General features: G+C 46.9%; 1 protein-coding gene across 3 annotated transcripts in view; it reads left to right on the forward strand.

The window, feature by feature from the left end:
* Positions 1-22,747, forward strand: part of SLC4A2 (solute carrier family 4 member 2) — a 1,480,655-nt gene that overhangs the window by 342,763 nt on the left and 1,115,145 nt on the right. The window contains exon 1 of one of the 3 annotated variants that reach the window (XM_086940914.1): positions 7,729-7,875. The exons of the other annotated variants lie outside the window; for them this stretch is intronic. Coding sequence (XP_086797040.1) covers positions 7,762-7,875 — 114 coding nt within the window. The 5' untranslated portion in view covers positions 7,729-7,761. Of the gene's footprint in view, positions 1-7,728; positions 7,876-22,747 lie in introns of those variants that run through there. 3 annotated transcript variants of the gene reach the window in all.

Raw genomic sequence — 22,747 nt, forward strand, 5'->3', positions numbered from 1 at the left:
CCTGAATTTAGCATTAATTGTCTCCAAGTATATCATGGCCAAAAAGGAAAATGTGTTTCTATGTTTTGTGGATCTAAGTTCGGCCTTCAATTGTCTGAACCACGAAAAATTATGGTCCACATTAGCGCAATTGGGTGTAGAACCAGATCTGCTAGTCTTTATAAAAGAACTATACAGGGGAGCTGAGGCTAGAGTGAGGTATGGAATGAAGGGCGAATGCACCGCCAAATTTGACATCCAAAAGGGCGTTAGGCAGGGATGCATACTAGCATCCTTTCTTTTCAATCTTTATATAAACAGCGTAGCATCCCACCTCACGGAAGATCAGTTTGATTATCCTAGGATTAAGAAATCGCCCGTACCGAAACTCCTATATGCAGACGATGCAGTTATCATGGCCAGAACCCAAATGGGCTTACAAAGAGCAGTGAACAAATTTTCTAGGTACATGTGCGAGAGAGGTCTTAAAATAAATATAAGTAAAACCTTCACCATGTCCTGCGCTACCGTGAAGCCCCCAAAATGCAAGATTTTTCTCTCAGGCTCGAAAATAGCCGCAGCGGAGACATTCTCATATTTGGGAATTAATTTTGACAAAAAGGGGACGTGGACCTCTGCAATAGAGACAAGGAATATGATATTCACCAGATCACTCGGGGCAGTGCGATCTTCTGCCAATAAACTAGGTGGACGCCCAATTCCAGTACTCCTGGACATATTCAGAGCGAAATGTGTGTCCACTGCAACCTGCGGCGCAGGTCTCTGGGGTATAACCGATCCTAAATTAATTCAGCTTGGAGAAAATAAATGTCTTCGCTATCTACTAGCTGTCCCTCGTAACACCTCAACGCTTCTTTGCCACCAGGAACTTGGCATAGATTATGTTTCCGACCTAATTAAAGTTGACCCCATTCTGTTGTGGCACAAAGTGTGGTCAACAGAGGAGACAGGTCTGAACAGGGACGTGATACTGGATTGCTTAGACCTAGAGGGGATTAACAGGATTCCCTGGCTTAGCTACGTGAAGGGATTCCTGACTGATATCGGGCACTCAGATTATTTTGATACCCCGGAGTGCCTAGTCTCAGTCCCCAGAAAGAAACTAAAGCATACATGCCTGCAGTTTCTTGAGAGTAAGCGCTGGTTAGCTGAGAAAAGCAAAATATCAGTGATGGATTATCATTTGAACCACCAAGGGCAGGGACTACAGCAATACCTGATTAAGGTGCAAAGCTGTTATGCGCGCATGTTACTGACTAGATTTTGGGGGGGGGCCACTTTCTTTAGATTGATAACATTCCCAGTGCAAAATTGCTGGTCTAGAGATATGGATCTATGCCCCTGTGACAATGTGTCAAAACAGTCTACCTTACGTTGTACACTCTTTTGTACATTTTTTACCTTGCCAAGAAAGATATTCTTGATTCCACTCTTAAAATACTGGGGCTTAAGGCACTGTAGAACTGCTTTGATGAAACTACAAATGTTAGAAGATGAACTAATTTTGCACCTTGTCTCATCATTCTTAAAGTCTGTAATCAAATCCAGGAAAACTATGAATTAATTGTATATAACATGTAATTATCATTTAGACTCTCCCTTTTATGATGTCTTTTAATGTATTTTTATAAATGTTACTGTGCTTTTATGATTGCTTTTTATCAGAATCGAATCAAGCTGTTTTTGACTTTGACTTTGACATGCTTGTTTTGTGGTTTGTTATGGAAAAAGTCAATAAAAATATTTCCAAAACAAAAAAGAGTTCATCTGTTTTTGGCACTCCCTGAACACCCGATCTAAATTATGTTCAGGGATCTTGCCAACCTCTTGCGTGATTCTAATCCCCAAGTATTGCAAAGAGGATCCTATACTAAGTTGTGAATTGGGAATGTTCCAGGCCATAATTTCAGTTTTATTGGCGTTTATTTCATAGCCTGAGATTTTACCAAATTCTACCGCCCAGTTGATAACCGTTGGGAAGGCTAAATCGGGGTCAGCCGTCAAGATGAGGATATCATCCGCGTATGAAGCCACCCACTTTTCTCATCCTCCAAATTTAAAGGGAACGATGTTAAGCTCTTCCCTAAGGACCTGTGCAAATGCCTCGATGTAAAGGTTAAAGAGGAGGGGGAAAGCGGGCAGCCCTGCCTTGTACCCCTGTGATGTTGAATATGTCTGTCAGAGAGCTGTTACTAATAATCTGGCAGTTGGGGCCTTGTACAGGAGTTCAATGGCTCGGCAGAATCTATTTCCCAAATTGAATTTCACCATAACCTCAGACAGGTACGCCCAATTAACCCTGTCAAAGGCTGTGGTTGCATCGAGGGTTAGAACAGCCAGCGGAAGTGAAAAGGTGGATGCCATATCGATAGCGCCGACCAAATCATACGTAAGATCCGCTAATTGGCGCCCTTTGATGAAGCCCTTTTGATCCGGGTGAATAATGGAACCAGCAACACCCCCATCCTTTTTGAAAGGATGGAAGCAAAGATTTTATAATCGCTGTTGAGGAGTGAGATAAGGCGATACGACCCGCAATCAGTCGGATCCTTCCCGGGTTTTAGAATCAGCACTACTGTGGCCTCTTTCCTCGCCCCTAATGAGTATATTATTAAAGACTCTCACCAAAATAGGAATAATATCCTCCTTAAGTAGATGGTACAACTCTTCTGATACCAATCAGGGCCGGCGGCCTTCCCTCGTTTAGACTAGGAGATAGCCTTACTAACTTCCTCCTCAGTGATCTCAAGCTCCAATCCTAACTTCTGTTCTTTTGAAATTTTGGGTAAAGGGACCCCATCCAGCCAAGTTTTCCTCTTTACAATATCCTCAATGATATCTTCCTTATATATCTTTTGGAAGAAATCCTGAAATGCCTTACCGATATTCAAGTTAGATAGTCGGGGAGAGGTCTCACCCTCTACCACGATCTTGCTTATATAGTTTCGTATCTGGTCAGATTTTATTTTCCAGGCAAGTAACTTGCCAGCTACCTCACCAAATTCGAAATGGGAGTTTTTACTCACTTCCCATCTACGGGCAATTCTTTCTTGAAGAATAGATTCAAGTCGTTTTTTAAGAGAGTCTAATCTTTTCCGATCCTCACTGAGTTCCCTGTGAGTACCTATTTTCTGCTCAATTATATTCATCTCTGCTTCTAAGCCCTTGATGGTATCTCTAAATCTCTTCTTTCTATAGGAGGCTCTATTAGTAATGGAACCTCGACAGAAAACTTTCAAAGCATCCCAGACAATGGAGACCTTAGTCAACTGTAGATTAAACTCGAGAAAATACTTAGTCTCGATACGGAGAAAACTGGTTTCATCATCCTCTAGCAGGATAGTGCGATCAAAAGACCAGGAACTATGATGGTGCTGCTGTGTAGGTATCAGCTTGAAAGAGATAGCAGAGTGATCGGAGAGGTGAGATGGCAGGTAGACAATATCTTGAACTGAGTCTTTGAGGGTGTAACTGAACAGAGCATAGTCTATTCTAGACTTGTGTTTGTATTTTAAGTTTATAAATGATACACCTGGTTGATCCCCAGCCCTATCTCTCCATATATCGGATAGCCCGAGCTGCCCCATCGTTGTTAAGAGTAGTTGTTTGCGACTTGAAGGGAACATTAGCTCTTGAATTTGAGGATTTGTCTAACAGAGGGTCTAACACAATATTAAAGTCTCCAACCCAGATTACAGGGTCCAAAACGACTAACAGATGAGAACTAATTACGTCTACATATGACGGATCGTCCTGATTCGGACCATAGTACCCCACCAGGGAGATAAGCATCCCCCCTAGAGATACTCTCAATATAAGCCATCTACCACTACGGTCTTCCCTGCATTCCAAAATTTGTGCCTTGGCTGATTTTTTAAATATAAACAGTAGCCCTCTAATATTTGCTGTTTGGTCTGTACAAATGAAAGTATCAATCCATCTCTGTTTTTTTAATAAGGCGGTCGTCTCAGATTTAAGGGGATGCGTTTCCTGGATAGCAATGATCTGCGCCGGGGATTCTCTCAAATATTGAAGTATTCTATCCCTTCTACCCTTTACACGCAGGCCATTCACATTCCAGGACAAACACTGAAGCAAAGTCATGGAACCATATCTTCCCCTACCATCTCCGCCTGTAAGAACCTCCTACCATACCCTGAGTCTGGTCCTATCTTGGCCCCAAAAAGCTGCTGGATCCACTGAAAATCATCCTGCATAGATCTAAAAAGCACCTGATAGCCAACGAGCGCCGACAAATGAGGAGGAATTTTTAGCCTTTCACGACCCGTAACCCCCCCCCCCCCCCCCCCCCTGGGAAACCCATCCCTAATTACTCTGGCTTGGTGTTTGGCCAGAATTTACGTCCTTCGTCTACCTCCCTCTACTCCTCTACCCTAAACCCTAAACTATATCGCAAACGCTGAGGGAGAGGAAAAACAACTAAAATCAGATAAGAATCAGGGACATATTACCTCCTGCCTTAATCAGAGTGATGGTATATTTTGGGCCCCATAGGTCTCTATAAAAAATGAAATTTTCCGAAATATAGGGCAAAAATAGAAAGGGTTGATCCCAAGAAGGTGATGAGCTTAAGGTTTAACCATTGAATTATACTGTGCGATATATCACATCTACCCCCTTTTTCTTCTTTTTTTTCCATTCACTATCCCTACTTTCTTTTTTTTTTAATATGTTTTCCCCTTTTCCCTACAACCCAATTATTTTCTCCTTTTTATTTTTTGATTTCCCCTTGAAAATTAATTGATGAAAGTAGCCACTATCTCAACTCAAAATAGGTTCACTCCTTCTCACGAGAAATGTCCCTTAAAGATGTCAACAGATCATCAGCCTCGTTTGGAGATCTGATATTGTACATTTTATTATTGTACATAATTTTAAGAAAGGCGAGAAATCTCATTTGGACCGTAGCGCCCAAAGATCTGAACCTCTCCATTCTTTGGCCCAGTTCCCATTGGCGATCCAGAGTTACTTTGGATAAGTCAGAACGTACCATCAAAATGGGAAATCTGGACCCTTTAATGATGTTACATTCAGGGCTAAGTTTAAGATATTTTCCTTTAGTGAATAGGTAAGGAAGTTGATTAGAATATTTCTTGGTTTGGTCCTAGCTGCGTTTAATCTGAAAGAGTCTCTATGGACCCTCTGAATATCCTGTTCCAGAAAGTCGACAGGGTCCTCCAGATTCAGTGACTCCTTTAATAATGCTGCAACAAAGGTTTTAATATTGCTCCCTTCTTTACCCTCAAGAACCTTCAATAACCGTAGGTTATTCCTCCGTGAATAGTTCTCAAGTGACTCCATTCTTTCTCTCATGGCATCTCCATTCCTTCGAAGAACTTGGATTTTCATTTCGGCAAATCCTAAATTGGCCTTAGCTCCTCAACTGAGCCCTCCAGGGATTCAGTTCTTTTATTAAGTAGGTCAATTTTTTTCTCCAGCACCTCGCATGCTGCCATAATCTCTGATTGGTTATCTGCCGAAACCATAAAGCCTTGTTTTATATCGGTTTTCAGGGAAGCAAGGAGATCCTCAATCAAGGGCCCGACTAGCGCACCTACCCCATTTTCAGAGGGGGTGGGCGACCGAGAAGACCCGGGTGGAGCCAAAAGTGATTGCTTAGGTAAGGTAGGTTAGAGTCATCAAGATTAGAAATATTAGGGATATTATCATCTAACCCCACGAAGCGGAGTTGTAATATCCAGTTGCTCTATCGAAGTAGAGAGGCCAGTACTGGGTACTGTGGATGTAAATTTAGATATAACGGAATGGGACGCAGAAGGGGAATTATGTGGTTCACTCGGAGCCTCTTGGATATTAATATTGAAAACCTGGGCCTGGACCCTAAAAAAAGATCGCAGGGAAGGAGTAATACGGGCAGTAGTGTTTTTCAGCACGACTTTCTTCCTAGTCCCTCTCACAGCCCTCGCCTTCCCTAGATTTCTCTGTGAGGCTTTGTCCTGTCCCAGGTCAGAATCGGAGTCGAAATCGGAGTCTTCCTTTTGTCGAGCGTTGTGCTTAGAACACTCCAATATAGTGCTTGGGTCCTCAGTACTTTCCCCCAGGGCCTGAGCACAAGTAATTCTCTGGGATACAGAAATATCCTTAATGTCCTTAGTCCGCTTCCCCCTCTTCCTACCCCCTTTCTTGCTCAGGACCTCACTAGTCTTTGAAACAAAAGTTCTGGCCGGTTTTCGAAGCACCGCAGAGTAAGAACCCCCCTGCTTAGAGGCAAGCACACTCTTACCACTCTTTACAAGGTGCACCGCCGCTTAAGTGGAGCCCCATTCAGCAGGATCGACATGCGACTCTGAAGCGGCTGTGACTACCGGGAGAAAGATGGCGCCGATTCCGGGATTGCTACTAGTGCTGGCGCTGCCAGATCCACCCCGGGAAAGCCCACGGAGAAGACCGCGAGCCGCCGCACTTCGGCTGCGTCTACGCTCCAGGGCAGCTTCAGTCCAGCGCGGTAAGAGTGGGGGGCGCGGGAGCCGATCGAGGTCCTTGCCGACTCTGCAGTCTCTGGGGCACATCCAAAGAGTACCAATCCCCGAACCTTGGTACGAGTAAAATGAGAAAAACAGAGAGAGTAAATACCGCTGCAAGAGCTTTTCTGCATCGTTCACGCTAACAGTCAGCCATGCTGCATTCAGGTAGGAGAAAGATGAGACTAGAGAGCAGCTTAGGAAGAACGTGCGCTACCGCTCAACTCGCGGGCGCCATGTTTCCCACCACACATCCACCCCTTTTTTATCTCGTACAACTAGATCTGGAGGACTTATGCGAGCACCTGGAACTCATCAAGGAGTTATAATGTGCATATATTTGTTCATACTTTTTAGTTAACAAAGGGGAAGATGTGTCCTGTGTTTCTATGAGGCCCCTAGTGGTTCTTGGCAGACTCCTTACAAGTATTACATAATCTAGTGGGTGTAGCAGGGTGTGGTTAGTAAAGTTTGTGGCACAGTGTGTTCAGTTAATGGTTGCATGCTGAAGAATAAAGATGTGGAAACCAGAGCTATGTGTGTGGCATGGTCCCGGACGCTACACCTCCCTCCCTAATTCCTGGCCGCCTTATACTGGTGATCACAACCATGCTTTCTGTATGGCTCAAAAAGTGCAGGATGAAGGGGAGGATTTTATGGGAGGGGTTTGATTTCAGTTTAACGTCAAGAGAAAACAGCATTGTTATCTTTGTACAGCGTTTCCGGCCGAAATGCAATATCCATCCAAACAGTGAACATTCAAAGAATCTTTTTTTCTCTGTTTCGTTCACAATGTGTTCCCATGTACTGCAGGACGCGCCTTCCTGCTTGCCCGTGGCCTCTCGAATGCTGACTGTTCCAGTGTGGTGCATTCAGTGTGTCAGCCGCCCTCCGTTTTCACTTGCAGTCAGTTTATATTTGGCGCATGTGTCTATACACTCTGGTTTGTAAGCAGCAGGCTGCCTCTCAGTTGGGTGATTTGGCCTATTCAAACTTTTTAAATTAGATTTTGCCTGTTTCCTAAACAAAAGCTCATTAATTTCCTAATTGGCCCCTTGCGCTAGTCCGCCTGCATCCAAGGAAGTGCCTTCTTATTTGAACAAAAGTTAATGTTTAACCCCTTCCGCAGGTGCCAGGATTGAGGTATCCCGCGTGCGGACACCATTGGACAATTCGCACTTGTTCCCATGGCAGCGAGGTGTGCACGTGATACCAGAATAGGTCCTGGAGCATTCCCTATGTATGCTTAACTGTGTTTATGTGTGCGTGTGCGCTGCTTGCATGTCATACATGTGTGGCCAGTCATCCCTCTGCCGAAGTTCCACGAGTAAACTTAAAACGTCATTTAATGGACTTTCTGCTAATTTCCCAGGTAAGAGGCGTTTGTTTCCTGATGGTGGTGCTAGTTTAGTGTTCGTCACAGCACCTCCGGCAGGGAGCGAAACACCCTAGAGTGGCCGATGGAACTGGACCATGCCTGCTGTTCCGTGGGTCCTGCTCTGGTGCACTGTAAAAAAGTGGAAATGACAGATGTGTGCACATATATAGTGCTTGTAGTTCTAGGGGGAGGGGTGAAGAATTCATGGAAAAGGTGTAGGTGGAGCTAAACAATTCTTAAAATGAGGCAGGTTGGGGACGAAGAATGTCTGGGACATATTGATTACAAGAACTTATTCGAACAAACTTACAATTCCAGAAGGATGAATGAATAGGGCAGGTTGGCCTCTGATAACCTCTGTTAATGTGGTAGGCAGGCGCGCAATGCGCATTAGGCGCCGAGTATCCTAGACTAGGGCTGCTGCAGCTTCCAGGACAGGCAACATTCTTCAGATGATGTGTGGTGGGCTCATTGTGTCGTGCTAAGTATTTGCAGGGTGAACAGGGGTTGCACAAAAACAAGTCTGGGGACTGTTATCCTGGCAGCAAAGGTGTTAGGGTCAGATATGTGGCTGCTTCCTTTCACCTTCACTTAAATAACCATACAGCCTGATTCATCAATCATATTTGCGCTCGCAAAGGGCCAGATTCTGAGAATCTGGCCCTTTGCGAGTGCAATTTTTGCATTTGGGATTCATCATCCCAAATGTAAAAATCACTATTTAGAAACTCGCAAATTTGCGAGGAATAGCATTCAAGGAATCTCTATTAGAGATTCCTTAAATGCTATTCTTGAAACATTTTAAAATTGCGAATTCGCAAATTTTGGCCGCTATTTACCGCGAGGTCAAACCTTGTGGTAAATAGCGAAAACTTAGAAAAATGCTTTTAAAAGCATTTTTCTAAGTTGCATGTTACACACACACATGTCCTTAGGACATGTGTGTGCGCAACAGCTGTTGAAATGCGCATTTAAGGGGTGCTACAGGGTGTCCTTTGCACACCCCTGGCACCCTTCAAATCGCTATCTTATTTGCGATTAGCAAATTGCTAATCGCAAATAAGGAATCTGTAGGAATCACATTTAATTTAGCGATTCCTACATGAATCCCGTTTTGCAAGTCTGTAATAGCGATTCCTTATGAATCGCTATTTCAGACTCGCAAAACGGGTCTTTCATGAATCTGGCCGATAGTTCGCACACAACTTAAATTAAAAATCAGTGCAGATGAAAGCACCGGCGTGAAGTACGTACTTTAAAGTTATAAAGGCCGAATGTGTTAATGTGATTACTGAAGATATCTTTGTGTGTAACCAGCCAAGTAGGCAACGGAATCCTTGTTGGTGCCAGTGGTCGAAGTGGGAAAAAAAGTAGGGGAACTGTGCGTGGAGAATCATGGGATGGAATAACCGAAGATTGAATCAGTGGGCGGAGTCAGGGGTGTGGCTAGAAATAGAAAAAAATACCAATTTTTAGTACGTTTAGCATTTCACTGACCAGTTACAGCTTATAACGTTCTTTAATTAAAACAATGGATAAACATGTTTATTTGCGGTTTAATTCAGGAAAAAGCAAACACTCATAGGGAATACAGGTTTATGAAAAGCGTGTGAAATATAAGCAGGAACAACATGTTACCTTAATGCTTTTACTCGCATTTATTTATTTATTTATTTTGAAAGTTTTATATAGCGCGAACAAGATCTTTGCAGATAACAGAGCGCTTTACATAGACGAGGGGTAGGAGGGAGGGTGGGTACATGAGGGAGCAAAGCGAGTATAACAAATGGGAGGGAGTAAGAACAATCGGGTAAGGTCGATAATACAGGTAAAACACATGTGTAAATGGATCAAACAAGAGTACAGATCGATGCAGAGTCTTAAAAAATCAAAAGTAGTAGTTCAAGTGAATTTAGCCATGAGGATAGCTTTAACTTCTTTCTTAAAAAGGAAAGTGGAGGAGATGAGCCTGGTTTCAGGAGGGAGTGAGTTCCATATCCTAGGCGCCATTCCTGAGAAGGAGCGATTATAAGTTCTTTCCTTGCGGAATCTTCGAGGCTTCAGCAGAAGGTTTTCTGTGCTTCTGGTGGTTCTGGAGCCGCCGGAAGTTGTCAGCTTCTCAGTGAGGTAGCCAGGTGAGTTCAGGTGAATAGCCTTGTGCGTTAAGCAAGCAATTTTCAGATGTATTCTGGCTTCAAAGGGCAACCAGTTCAGGGCCTTAAAGTCAGGGGAGATATGTGAGTGTTTTTTTGATCCAGTGATGAGTCTCGCTGCCGCGTTTAGTGAGGCTCTTGGGGGTGCAGTTGTAGTTAGGGGGAGACCGCAGAGGGCGATGCTGCCGTAGTCTATGCGAGGGATGATTAGTGCTTGTACTGCAGTTTGGAAGTCTTTGGCTGGGAGGAAGGGTTTAAGTTTCCTCAAGGTATTTATTTGAAAGTTCGCTCCCTTAGTTGCCTTGCTGATATGCTGCTGCATGTTGAGATTGGCGTCCAGAGTTATGCTTAAAGATTTAGCTGAATCCACGATGGTTGATTGGACATTGAGTGCAGTTAGGTGTTTAAGCCAGGTTTGAGTGGTAGAGATTTTCACGGGAGGTGAAATCAGAAGGAACTCAGTTTTCATAGCATTGAGTTTGAGGTGGTTATCGGCCAGCCAGGATTGGGTGCTTCTGATCGTTGAGTTCAGACGCATGATGTCTTTGGGGGATTGCAGTCTGAGATATAGTTGAGTGTCATCGGCGTACATGTGAAAGTGTACATTGGATGCTTGTAGCAAGGTGGTGAGAGGTTCCATTACTAGGTTGAACAAAGTAGGGGATAGGCAGGATCCTTGAGGGACACCTAGCGATACAGGTACTGGGGAGGACATCAAGTTGTTGCTCTTGAATTTCTGGGACCTGTTGTGTAGAAAGGAGGTGAACCACTAAAGGACAGTCCCTGAAAGACCCATTCTTGTTTTTTCAAGAGTTCGAGTAAGTTCTCATGTTTCACAGTGTCGAATGCTGAAGAGAGATCAAGAAGGATGAGGAGGCAGGTATCATTGTGATCCAAAATTTGGAGTGCGTCGTCAATTATGTGAGTCATAGCCGTTTCGGTACTGTGCCCTGCTCGGAAGCCTGATTGATGAGGGTTGAGGAGATCAAACTGTTCTATGTGCTTTGTCAATTGTAGTTGGACGCATTTTTCCAACAGTTTGGCAAGAGTGGGAATGTTGGTAATAGGACGGTAGTTGTTTAGATCAGTGGGGTCTGCTGTTGGTTTCTTTAGTAAAGGTGTAACTTGACCAACTTTGAGGGAGTCAGGGATGGTTCCTTGTTGCAGTGAGCTATTGATAATTTTAGTCCAGAGTGGGAGGAGCAGAGGGGTGAAGCCTTTTACAGCGTTAGCAGGAAGAGGGTCATTGAGGTGATTGGATGGTTTCAGGGTGCTGAGTAGACTGTCAATTTCTTCTTCAGAGTATGTGACAAAGGATGACCAAGTCGCATTGTTTTTTGGTTCATTGGGTGTTATGCAGTGGTGTTTGGAGTAGAGGCTTGCGTCAATGAGGAGATCGCTCCTGATGTTGTCGGTTTTTTGTTTAAAGAAATCAGAGAATTCTTCACAGGAAGGTGCATTGCCCATAGTGTCGACTGCTTGGGGTTTTTCCTTGGATTGAGATCGAATTAGTTCGAACAGTTTTCTCGGACGTTTTTTTGCTTGGTCGAGCTGGAGTCTGAAGAACTCTGACTTCAAGCGTTTTATTTTCCTGAAGTATGCGTTTCTCTTTTTCTTCAGAATTTTTAGGTGTAGTGCTGAGGGAACTAATCTCCAGGTGCGCTCTGCCATTCGCATGGCCCTTCTGTCTTCATTGAGACTCCCGTCGTACCAAGGGTTGGAGATCTTGGTGGAGTCTCTTTTCAGTTGCATCAGTGCAGCCTCATTGATTATTGAGGTCATAGCGTTGAGATAGTGGTCAGTTAAGCATTGAACGTCAGTAACGCCGGTAGGGGGAAGTAGGAGATTGCAGCTGTTAGGGGGTAGAGAGTTTGGATTGAGTTTCTTAAAGTCTCTTTTCCAAACTTTGGGCTTGGAGGATTGGACTGGGATACGTTTAACTTTTTCATTGATGAAGAATGTGACAGTATGGTGATCTGACCAGTCACAGGGTTGGATTGAATCAAGTTGAATAGTGCCTTCTTTGGCGATGATGAGGTCGAGGATAGAGCCTTTGTCATGGGTCGGGCTGTTGCAAATTTGGGTGAGGTCAGAGGCATTAAGGTAATTTTTGAGGCCATTGACCACTGCGTCACTACAATCATTCCAGTGAAGATTGTAATCGCCCAGGTAAATTTGTGTGTTTTGCCTTCCTGACTTGATTGAGATTGTGTCCATGAGTTGTTGGGAGACGGTGAGGTTGTCCCCAGGTGGGTGGTAGATGATGTGTAGTGAACAGATAGGTTTGTTTTCACTGAAATCCATGATTCTTTTTTGTTTCAAACATTGAGGACAAGAATGCAGGGCTCCTCCTGTACACATGTGTTAAGCAGGGCTCAGAAGAGAAAGGGACTCTTCAGGAGAATCTAGACTCATGGAAACCCACAAAGGCACCTTCATATTCATGTCAGCCAGCTAGCTGCTCAATCATAATATAGCAAAAAGAACAACTGGTGGACAGAATGCAGAACAATGTCATTCATTCACCCCAGTACAGAGATCTGGGCCTAAATCCATTGTTTCTTTGCTCACCATGCCATTCCAGTTTGGACCCAGCTATATGCAAATCAGTCTTGATCCTGCACCCAATGTGAACAGTCCAGCCCGAACTGCCAGGCCCTATGTATTCAAGGGTCCATTCATTCGGGAAGTGAACACAAAGCAGTACCCACTGAACTATGGACATAACATATTGCTCTTTGATATGCATGGTACATGTTCTTTGCAGCAGGCATATTACCCCTCTGCGCTACCTTATATGAGTAAAACAGCCACTAGACAAAACATGCTCCCATCTCTCTCCAGCAGGTACATTGATCACCAACGTTATCTTGGCACTTGTATTGTTGACCGAAACCTGCTGAATATACAAACAACTTTGCAGTGTTTTTAAAACTCCTGCACTTGTACAAAACCGGTCCCCCCAAACTAAACTGGCCCCCAACCCTTCCAGTCGCCCTGGGAAATGCCTGCTCCTGCCCTTTCACTGCTCCTGTCCAGCCAGTACTCCTGCTTATGCTCGATCAACACTCCTGCTTCGTCAATTCCCCCATCCCCTCCCTTCTTCTGGCCCGTCACTTCTCCTGCCCTGTTCACTGCTCCTGCCCCAATCACTGCTCCTGCCCCATTCACTGCTCCTGCCCCATTCACTGCTCCTGAATTGAATTTGAATTTGAAGGGTTTTGTATAGCGCTCGTACACCTGGCGGTTTCTTGGCGCTCACTGCTAACAGCTACTCAGTTGGTCGGAAGAGGGGGGGACGGTAAAGGGGATCAGGATGGAAAGGCTTGGGTAAAGAGAAAAGTCTTGAGATCTCTGCGGAAAAGGGGGTATTGAGTGCAGGATCTGAGGGACAGTGGGAGAGAGTTCCAAAAAGCTGGGCCCGTGGTAGCGAATTTGGAACCACCCCATTTCTTCCGTTTGAAACGGGGAACCACGAGAAGGTGGTGAGAGGAGGATCGAAGGTCTCGTGATGGAGTATAGGGTTGAATAGCTGAGTTGATGAAGGAGGGGGCGGATCCTGTCCTGGCTTTAAAAATAGTGCAGCCGAGCTTGAATAAGACGCGCTGCCGGACAGGGAGCCAATGGAGGGAGATAAGAAGAGGGGTAACATGGTGTGATTTAGAAAGGTTAAAAACCAGCCGAGCGGCCTGGTTTTGAACCAGCTGGAGGCGCCTCATGAGGTAGTCAGGCATGCCATGGTAGAGGACATTGCCATAATCTAGGCGAGATGTCACCATGGCCAGTAGAATTAGTTTGAGCGCGTCTGGGGCGAAAAATCGTGAGACTCTGCGGATAGTTCTGAGTGAGAGAAAGGCTGATGACACCACGACAGAGACTTGGGAGTGTAAGGAGAGTTGGTTATTGATTTTGAAACCAAGGGTTTTGACAGAGGATACAGGAGAGGGTGGGGGACCTAGTGATGGGGGCCAGAAGGAGGAGGACCAGGGACTGGAGCAACCACCTGTCAACACCAACTCTGTCTTATCGGGGTTGAGTTTCAGGTGGTTGAAATTCATCCAGTCCTGGATAAAGGTCATGATGGACTGAACCTTGGACATGGACTCTGGGGCAGAGGAAAGGTGGAAGATGAGCTGGAGATCATCTGCATAATTGTACACAGAGACCTCCAGCTGCTGCAAAGCAAAAATGAGGGGGGCGATGTAGAGATTAAATAAAAGGGGGGATAGTGAGGAACCCTGGGGTACACCACACTGGATGGGTAACGATTCCGCAGAGAACTCTCCCAGACGAACCGCCTGAGTCCGACCGCTCAAGAAGGAGGACAGCCATAGTAGGGCTGTTCCTCGGATTCCCGCCGCCTCGACCCGTGAAAGTAAGATGGTATGGTCCACGGTGTCGAATGCGGCGGAAAGGTCTAAGAGGATCAGGGCCTGATGTTGATCGGTGTCCATTCCTTGTCGGAGGTTATCCAGGACTGATGTTATGACGGACTCAGTTGAGTGGGCTGGGCGGAAGCCAGCCTGTCTTGGGGCCAAGGCCCCATGACTTTCCACGAAGTCACTCAGTGTTTTGACCACGTGTCGTTCCAATACCTTTGCCAGGAAAGGCAAGAGGGAAATTGGACGAAAGTTAGCAGGGTCGGAAGGGTCTGCTCCAGGTTTTTTGAGGATCGGTACGATCACTGCCGATTTAAGTGCTGGGGTAACGACGCCCTGAGCCAGTGAGCTATTGAGGAGCGCTAAAGGTGGTGAGAGGCAGAGGGTGTAGATCTGCTTTAAGATGTAAGCAGGGCAAGGGTCCAGCGGGGAGCCGGACTTGACCAACGGAAGAATTGAGAGAAATGAGTCGGTCGATAGGGGAGGAATTGAGTCCAGATTAGCAGTGGCTGGAGGACGTCGGTGATCAGTGAAGATCGGGGATGGGGGGGAATTTTAATTTTAATTTTCCTGATTTTATCTAAGAAGAAGTGATTAAGGGAGTCACATAGTGATTGAGAGGGTGATGGTTTGAGTGAAGCTCTGTCGGAGAAGGCGAGGTCTTGGATGATAGAAAAGATTTCTCTCGGCCTGTTCTCCGCTAGTTGGATTTTAGAGGAGAAATAATTTTTCTTTGTGTCTAATATGGCTTTCTTGTACTGAGTGAGGAGTTCAGTATACCTGGTTTTAGCAATGGGGCAGTAGTTTCGTCTCCATTGTCGTTCGGCTTGGCGGAGAACGAGTTTTAGGTTCTTTAGATCGTCTGAGAACCAGCGGTTTGCGTCTTTAGAGCGCTTGGTTGCGATGCGTTTTAGAGGGGCTACAGTGTCGCACCCGGCTCGTAGCCAGTCGGTGATGGCGTCTACCTGGCCAGAGGAGGGTAGCGCAGTCAGGTCGGGGCTGGAAGAGGAGAGGAGGGTCGATAATGCTTCGATGTCGACACGATTCCATGAGCGCGCCCAGACATTCCTCGCAGGAATGGGCTTAGCTGGTGGGACGGGGGCTAGGGATAGGGTGATCAGTGAGTGATCCGACCATGGACATGGGGAGATTGAAAGAGAACTGATCGGGCAGTCGCGTTGCCAGATTTGGTCTAGGATATGACCCAACCTGTGCGTGGGAGTATTGACGACTGATGTAAAGTTGAGCGACTGAAGAGAGTCTGAAAATTCCTTAGACGTGGCGCATTCCGCAGGGTCGGAGGGCCAGAAATTAAAGTCTCCCAGTACAATGATGGAAGAGTGGTTAACAACCAAAGTCGCCATTAGGTCTTGAAAACAGGGGAGGAACGTTTGAGGGGAAGACGGGGGTCGGTACACCAGGACACAGGTCAGAGGGGGAGAAAAGGAAAGGGATCGAACCACTAAACAGTCTGAGGTACCCATGGAGGGGGAGGCCAGGGGGTGGAAAGTGAGCTCCTTACGTGCGATCAAGGCTACCCCTCCGCCAGGCCTGGCCGAGGGGCGGTCGGCTCGAATGGCATAGTAGGTGGGGGGGAGTATCGCCAGCAGGGAGGGAAGAGAACTGTCTGAGAACCAGGTCTCAGTGAGAAATAATAAATCCGGTTGATGGGATTCCAGTAGAGTGAAGAGATCAAGCTGGTGTTTTACTGCTGATCGTGTGTTTAGATACATAGCCGTTATTGCTGGAGGGGGGAGGGCGTCTAGAGGCGGGTTCGAGGAAGTGGTCTTTAGGGGCGTGGACGGGATGTTAGAGTGGACTGACTTGTGTATAGTTAGTAGTCCCAGGTCAGAAATACGAGCTAAGGCAGCGGCAGGTAGCGTCCACCTACCTTGCTGAGCAATGAGTTGCGAATGGGAGTATTGAATGCGAGGAGCAGGGTATGTGGCCTCGGGTCTCGGTCGGTCGCGGACGGGCGCAGACGGGCTTTCCTTAGGCGCGCCTTCGGCGCGCAAACGGCGCGCCCGCTGCGCTCATCCGCTGCGCTTCCTGTAGAGGCACATTCTTATAGGATAGTAAGTAGATGGGTGGTGGGCGTGGCCTCCGAAGGGGGCGTGGCCTGTCAGTCGGCCGTGGCGCTGGCAATCGCTTTGCGCGCCGGATTTACAACAGCGGAGGGTCCGCTTCTGTGTAGCATAGGCTCTGGGTAAGAGTGCACGTTTTAAAAGCAGAGAAATTCACAATAGACAGTTTTAAAAAATGCGAGCGCTCTCCCGGCTTTCCGCCTCAGGAGCAGCGTGTCAACAGTAAGGGACGCTCGAGATCAGCGTCGCTTTTGTTCTGTGGGCGGTGGGCGTGGCCTCCGAAGGGGGCGTGGCCTGTCAGTCGGCCGTGGCGCTGGCAATCGCTTTGCGCGCCGGATTTACAACAGCGGAGGGTCCGCTTCTGTGTAGCATAGGCTCTGGGTAAGAGTGCACGTTTTTAAAGCAGAGAAATTCACAATAGACAGTTTTAAAAAATGCGAGCGCTCTCCCGGCTTTCCGCCTCAGGAGCAGCGTGTCAACAGTAAGGGACGCTCGAGATCAGCGTCGCTTTTGTTCTGTGGGCGGTGGGCGTGGCCTCCGAAGGGGGCGTGGCCTGTCAGTCGGCCGTGGCGCTGGCAATCGCTTTGCGCGCCGGATTTACAACAGCGGAGGGTCCGCTTCTGTGTAGCATAGGCTCTGGGTAAGAGTGCACGTTTTAAAAGCAGAGAAATTCACAATAGACAGTTTTAAAAAATGCGAGCGCTCTCCCGGCTTTCCGCCTCAGGAGCAGCGTGTTAACAGTAAGGGACGCTCGAGATCAGCGTCGCTTTTGTTCTGTGGGCGGTGGGCGTGGCCTCCGAAGGGGGCGTGGCCTGTCAGTCGGCCGTGGCGCTGGCAATCGCTTTGCGCGCCGGATTTACAACAGCGGAGGGTCCGCTTCTGTGTAGCATAGGCTCTGGGTAAGAGTGCACGTTTTAAAAGCAGAGAAATTCACAATAGACAGTTTTAAAAAATGCGAGCGCTCTCCCGGCTTTCCGCCTCAGGAGCAGCCTGTCAACAGTAAGGGACGCTCCTGCCCCCATTCACTGCTCCTGCCCCGTTCACTGCTCCTGCCCCGTTCCCTGCACTTGCCCCATTCACAGCTCCTGCCCCGTTTACTGCTCCTGCCCCGTTCACTGCTCCTGTCCCGTTCACTACTCCTGCCCCGTTCACTGCTCCTGCCCCGTTCACTGCTCCTGTCCGTTCACCGCTTCTGTCCGGTTACCACTCCTGCTCATGCTTAATCATTGTTCCTGCCCCATTATTTCTACTGCTTCATCACTTCTCCTGCCCGTCACCTCTAATGCCCCGTCACCTCTCCTGCCCATCACATCACCTGCCTGTCATGTCACCTGCCTGTCACTTCTTGTGCCCGGTCACCTCTCCTGCCCTGTTGCCTCTCCTTCCACGTCACCTCTCCTGCCCTGTCGCCTCTCCTACCTCGTCACTTCTCCTGCCCGTCACTGCTCCTGCCCCGTTCACTGATCCTGCCCCGTTCACTGCTCCTTTCATTTTGACTGCTCCTGTCCCGTTCACTGCTCCTGTCCCGTTCACCGCTCCTGTCCTTTCACCACTCCTGTTCTGTCACCGCTCCCGCCCGGTTACCGCTCTAGCTCATGCCCCGTCACCTCTCCTGCCCGTCACCTCCCCTGCCCCATCACCTCTCCTGCCCTGTCATCTCTCCTGCCCTGTCACTTCTCCTGACCCGTCACTTCTCCTGCCCCGTCACTGCTCCTGCCCCTCACTTCTCCTGCCCGTCACTTCTCCTGCCCAGTTACCTCTCCTGCTCAGTCACCTCTCCTTTCATGTTGCCTCTCCTGCCTCATCACTGCTCCTGGCCCGTCACTTTTCCTGCCTTGTCACATTTCTTACCCCGTCACTTTTCCTGCCCCGTCACCGCTCCTGCCCGTTCACTGCTCCTGTCTGGTCAGCACTCCTGCCCGATCACCGCTCCAGCCCCATCACTTCTCCTGTCCCATCACTTCTCCTGCCCCGTTCACTGCTCTTATCCTTTCACCTCTCCTGTCCCGTCACTGCTCCTGCCGCGTCACTTCTCCTGCCCCGTCACTTCTCCTGCCCATCACTTCTCCTGCCCGTCAATTCTCCTGTCCGTCACTTCTCCTGCCTGTCACTTCTCCTGCCTGGTCAGCTCTCCTGCCCTAGCACCTCTCCTTTCCTGTCGCCTCTTTTGTCCTGTTCACTGCTCCTGCCCAGTGCACTCTGTGTACAACATTGACAAATCACACAAGGTGTCAAATTCCCCACAGTACTCTGTTGGGGGAAAGCTCCTCTGTAATCACCAACTCCAATCTCAATGGCACTTGATATGCTAAAGGCAGAGGGCGAGCGCATTGTCATTCGAAAGGAGATAATTGGCCTCAATCGAAATGACAATGGGCCTGCCCTCCTTCTGTGCAAGCTCAGGGAGGGGCTGCAGCAGACTCTGGGGTTCAACAGAGAAGTGCAAGCAGCCCCTGGAAGCTGAATGAAAAAGTTATCGTTTGCCGTCCCCAGACGATATTTTGAAAGAAAGAAGTAGGGGAACGGACTGAAATAATTTTTAGAAGTAGGGGTACGCCGTGCCCTTCCTTCCCCGCCCACTTCTACCACCGATTGGTGCACTAGAGAATAGTGATATGTATATAGAGTGCTACGAGGTCCCAACTTGTAAAAGAACGTACTGTAAATATGCAAGTCATTATTTTAAAATTGCATTACACATACTATAAGATAGGCTGCAGCAAAATCGGCAAACAACTTTAAGGTCTCGTGTACAAAGCCATCTTGCAATCACAATGCCTATAATTTGCAAAATGTCAGGGTTAATGACCACTAAATGCCTTTTTTTGATGTAGTAAAGCATTTTGGGATTCAGTAAGAGGTTACCAAATTGAAAAATGCGTTTGGAAAACCATTTTGAATAATTCTCGGAAGAGTTTTATTTAAGGCGTTGCTTCTAAGTAGAGATTTGTTATGGTATGTAACAATGTTTTGGAACTGAAATCTGGTTGCAAAACTGAAAAGTTACGGTTTCCAAAGTTGGGGCAATAATACATTTGAAAATGTGATTGTATAAAAACATTGTATTGGAGAGTAGGCACTGGTCCAAGGGACAACTGCCAATTCTCAAACAAACTTAAAAAAATCATTTTTTTAAATGCAGCCCATTTCCTTTAAGAAAAACAGGCTGCATTTAAAATCAAGTTTACTTTTCATAAATGTGATCACAGACACAGTGTTCTTTTCATCTCAGCAGGCCTCCATCCATTCTTGTGATGGCATCCAATCATAGTGAGTTGCAATTTGCACCTTACCTTATGAATATTGATAGGGCAAGTCACATTGTGACTTGCTACGATTTGCAATTTTGTGAACAAACCTATTAATTAGCACATAGGTCAGTTCGCAAAATTATTTTCCACTCGTAAAAAAGTTGGTGTACAATTTCCAACCACTATTTACCAATGGATATTTGATACATTCGGCCTTAGCGTTTCGCGTAAAACAAGTGTGTTAAAAATATATATTTGTAACAATATGCAATCAGACTATACTCAGTGCAAAACCTTTTATTCAGTTTCCATTAGAAGGATGCACTCCAGAACCCTCTGATACTACTCATACATAACTTTTCAAAAGAATAAACTTTTTTTTAAATATTTCTTTTTATCAAAGAAACCATCAGCAAGAAACACATTACAGTGGGTCCGCCAGAACCATTGAGTCTACATCAGGGGGTCACAGGATAAATAAGTCTTACTACTGTAAGGGAACTTCACGGGGAGAGGGGGTATCAAGAGCAGCATTCGAGGGTGGGGTACATATTTCTCCTCTGTAACTGTTCCAGGGACCCCAAACCAATGACCACTTTCGAGGGCGTCCCCTTCGCAATATATGGAGTTTTTTCCCTAAACATGTACCAATCTAAATTGTTTTCCCACACTTCCAGAGTGGGAGGTTGTACAGTTCCCCACTATTGGGCTATGTTACGTTTAGCAATCATGAAAGCCAGTGCAGCCCATTGCTTCTGTGAGGTAGTAAAGTCAGTCGGCTCCCAAATGTTGAGCAAGCACCTCCTCGCCTCTGGTGAAAGGGAGACCCCCAGGACTCTATGCATAGTGTTATGAATGTTGCGCCAATATGTGGTGATGTGTTCGCACTCCCAGATGGTATGTATAAAGGTACCAAGAAGACCACATTGTCGTTTACATAATCATCCATCAGAGAGTCCCATGTGTACTAATTGGGGACCCGTGAGGTAGACCTAGTGTAAAATGTTTAAGTTGAACTAGTCTAAGGCGAGCTCGGATAGCGACTTCTCTTGGGGAGGACACTACAGTCTGCCCATATTCCTCATCTAGCCCCACCATCCTGCATCCATTTGTCCCTAAGCGCCTCAAGAGGGTCAGATCCGTGGTTGATCAACGTTTTGTATATCAAGGCGATCGTTTTGTCGGGAAGGTGTCCGTCCAGTATCCTATCCTCCAGAGGGGAGGCCTCTGGGGGCCCTGTCTCCCTGGGAAGTGTTGAAAGAAGGGAGTGACGCACCTGCCCATATCGGAAGTATTCAGCATTTGCTAGATCGTATTCCCACTGCATTTCCTCAAACACTTAAATTCTCCCCTTCCCCCCCATATCTTTGATTGTGGAGATCCCTATAAGATCCCACCTATCATACCCTTTCGTTTTCCAAAGTTTCGGAGTCCCACAGCGGGGTGGCCATAGTCAGTTTATTCTTCCAGCCCAGCGAAGCTGTGGCATCATGCCAGATCTGAACCCAGTGTTTAGTTGGTCCTGTTAACGCTAGTTTATTCAGCCGAGAATATAAGGCTCGACTATATCTACCCCCGGGAAGAAGCCATTTATCCATAGCGTATCCAGGGTCATCCACCCGGCCGTATGTGCAGTGGTTAATTGCCTCCAATTGGGAGGCCCAGTAGTATCTTTTGATATCCGAGAGGGCGATGCCTCCGTCATACCAGGAAAGTGTTAGTTTGTGTAAAGCAATACGGGGCCTGCCCTCCCACAATAAACTCTGCTGCAGGCTCTCAATCTCACGGAAGTAAGCCGTGGCACCACATCCAAGGTATTTTGCAGGGCATAGAGAAAGCGCGGGAGAGCTATCATTTTAAAGAGGGCTGCTCTACCCAACAACGAGAAGGGGAGCTTCCTCCAGTTGGAAATGTCGCTCTTAAGCCACTGTAGAGGGGGAAGATTTTGGGAATACCTAACCGAGGGGTCCAGAGAGACGAATATTCCCAGATATTTGAACCCTTTTGTATTGATCTGTATGGGACAATTTTACGGAGGGATTGGGGGATAGCCCCTCAAAACAAACAACAAGGATTTCTCCCAGTTGATTGAGAGTCCTGAGTTTCTCCCGGAAGAGGTCAGGACATCAAAAATCACGATAAGGGTCTTACGGGGAGAGGTCAGATAAAGCAATATATCATCTGCATACAGAGATATGCGGTCCTCTCATTCAGGGGACCACTGCATGCCCCTAATCGAAGGTTCCCAACGAATCAAGGCAGCAAGAGGCTCCAGCGCCAATGAGAAGAGAAGGGGGGACAGCGGACACCCCTGACGAGTGCCCCATCCGAACAAGAATGGAGCCGAAGCTCTATTGTTTACCCCTACTTGAGCAAGCGGTTCCGTGTTCAGCAGACGTATCCATCCGATGAACTCGGGCCAAACCCAAACTTGACCAAGACAGCCCAGAGATAAGGCCATTTAATTGTGTCGAAAGCCCAAAAGAATAAACTTTGTCACTATAAAGCCTCAATATTAATGTTGAAGTCCTATCACGGCACTCTGTATACGTGGCGGTCAGTGTTACGGACTTCACATTGTAACCATGCCAACATAACTCTTTTCATGTGAGCGTGGCTTGAGCATGAGCTGTGCAGACTCCTCCACAACTTTTTGCTCATTCTGGCTCCTGGCTCGGATCAACGGCAGCTCTTGGTTTGAAGCTGTGGCTCAGCCCCGCAGATCGCATCGACGTGACCAAAGGCAGGTTGGTTTTTCTTGCTTGCCTGCTTCATCGGCTGGCTCGATCCCTTCGACTTTTTTACACTTGTGTCAACAACACATTTTTGTTTTTATTTTTGTATATACTTCTTAGTTATACCTCTTAGTTATACTTTTGTTATTTGCACTATTACTGAGGTCGTTGTTTTTGTTCCTGGCAAAATGGCTGGCTGTTTGTTTACACCTGGACTTGGGGCTCCTTTACCTATTTACCTAGGGCAAAATGGCCGATTGTTTT

The sequence above is a fragment of the Lissotriton vulgaris genome, chromosome 10, assembly GCF_964263255.1.
Source record: "Lissotriton vulgaris chromosome 10, aLisVul1.2, whole genome shotgun sequence".
Lineage (NCBI taxonomy): Eukaryota > Metazoa > Chordata > Amphibia > Caudata > Salamandridae > Lissotriton > Lissotriton vulgaris.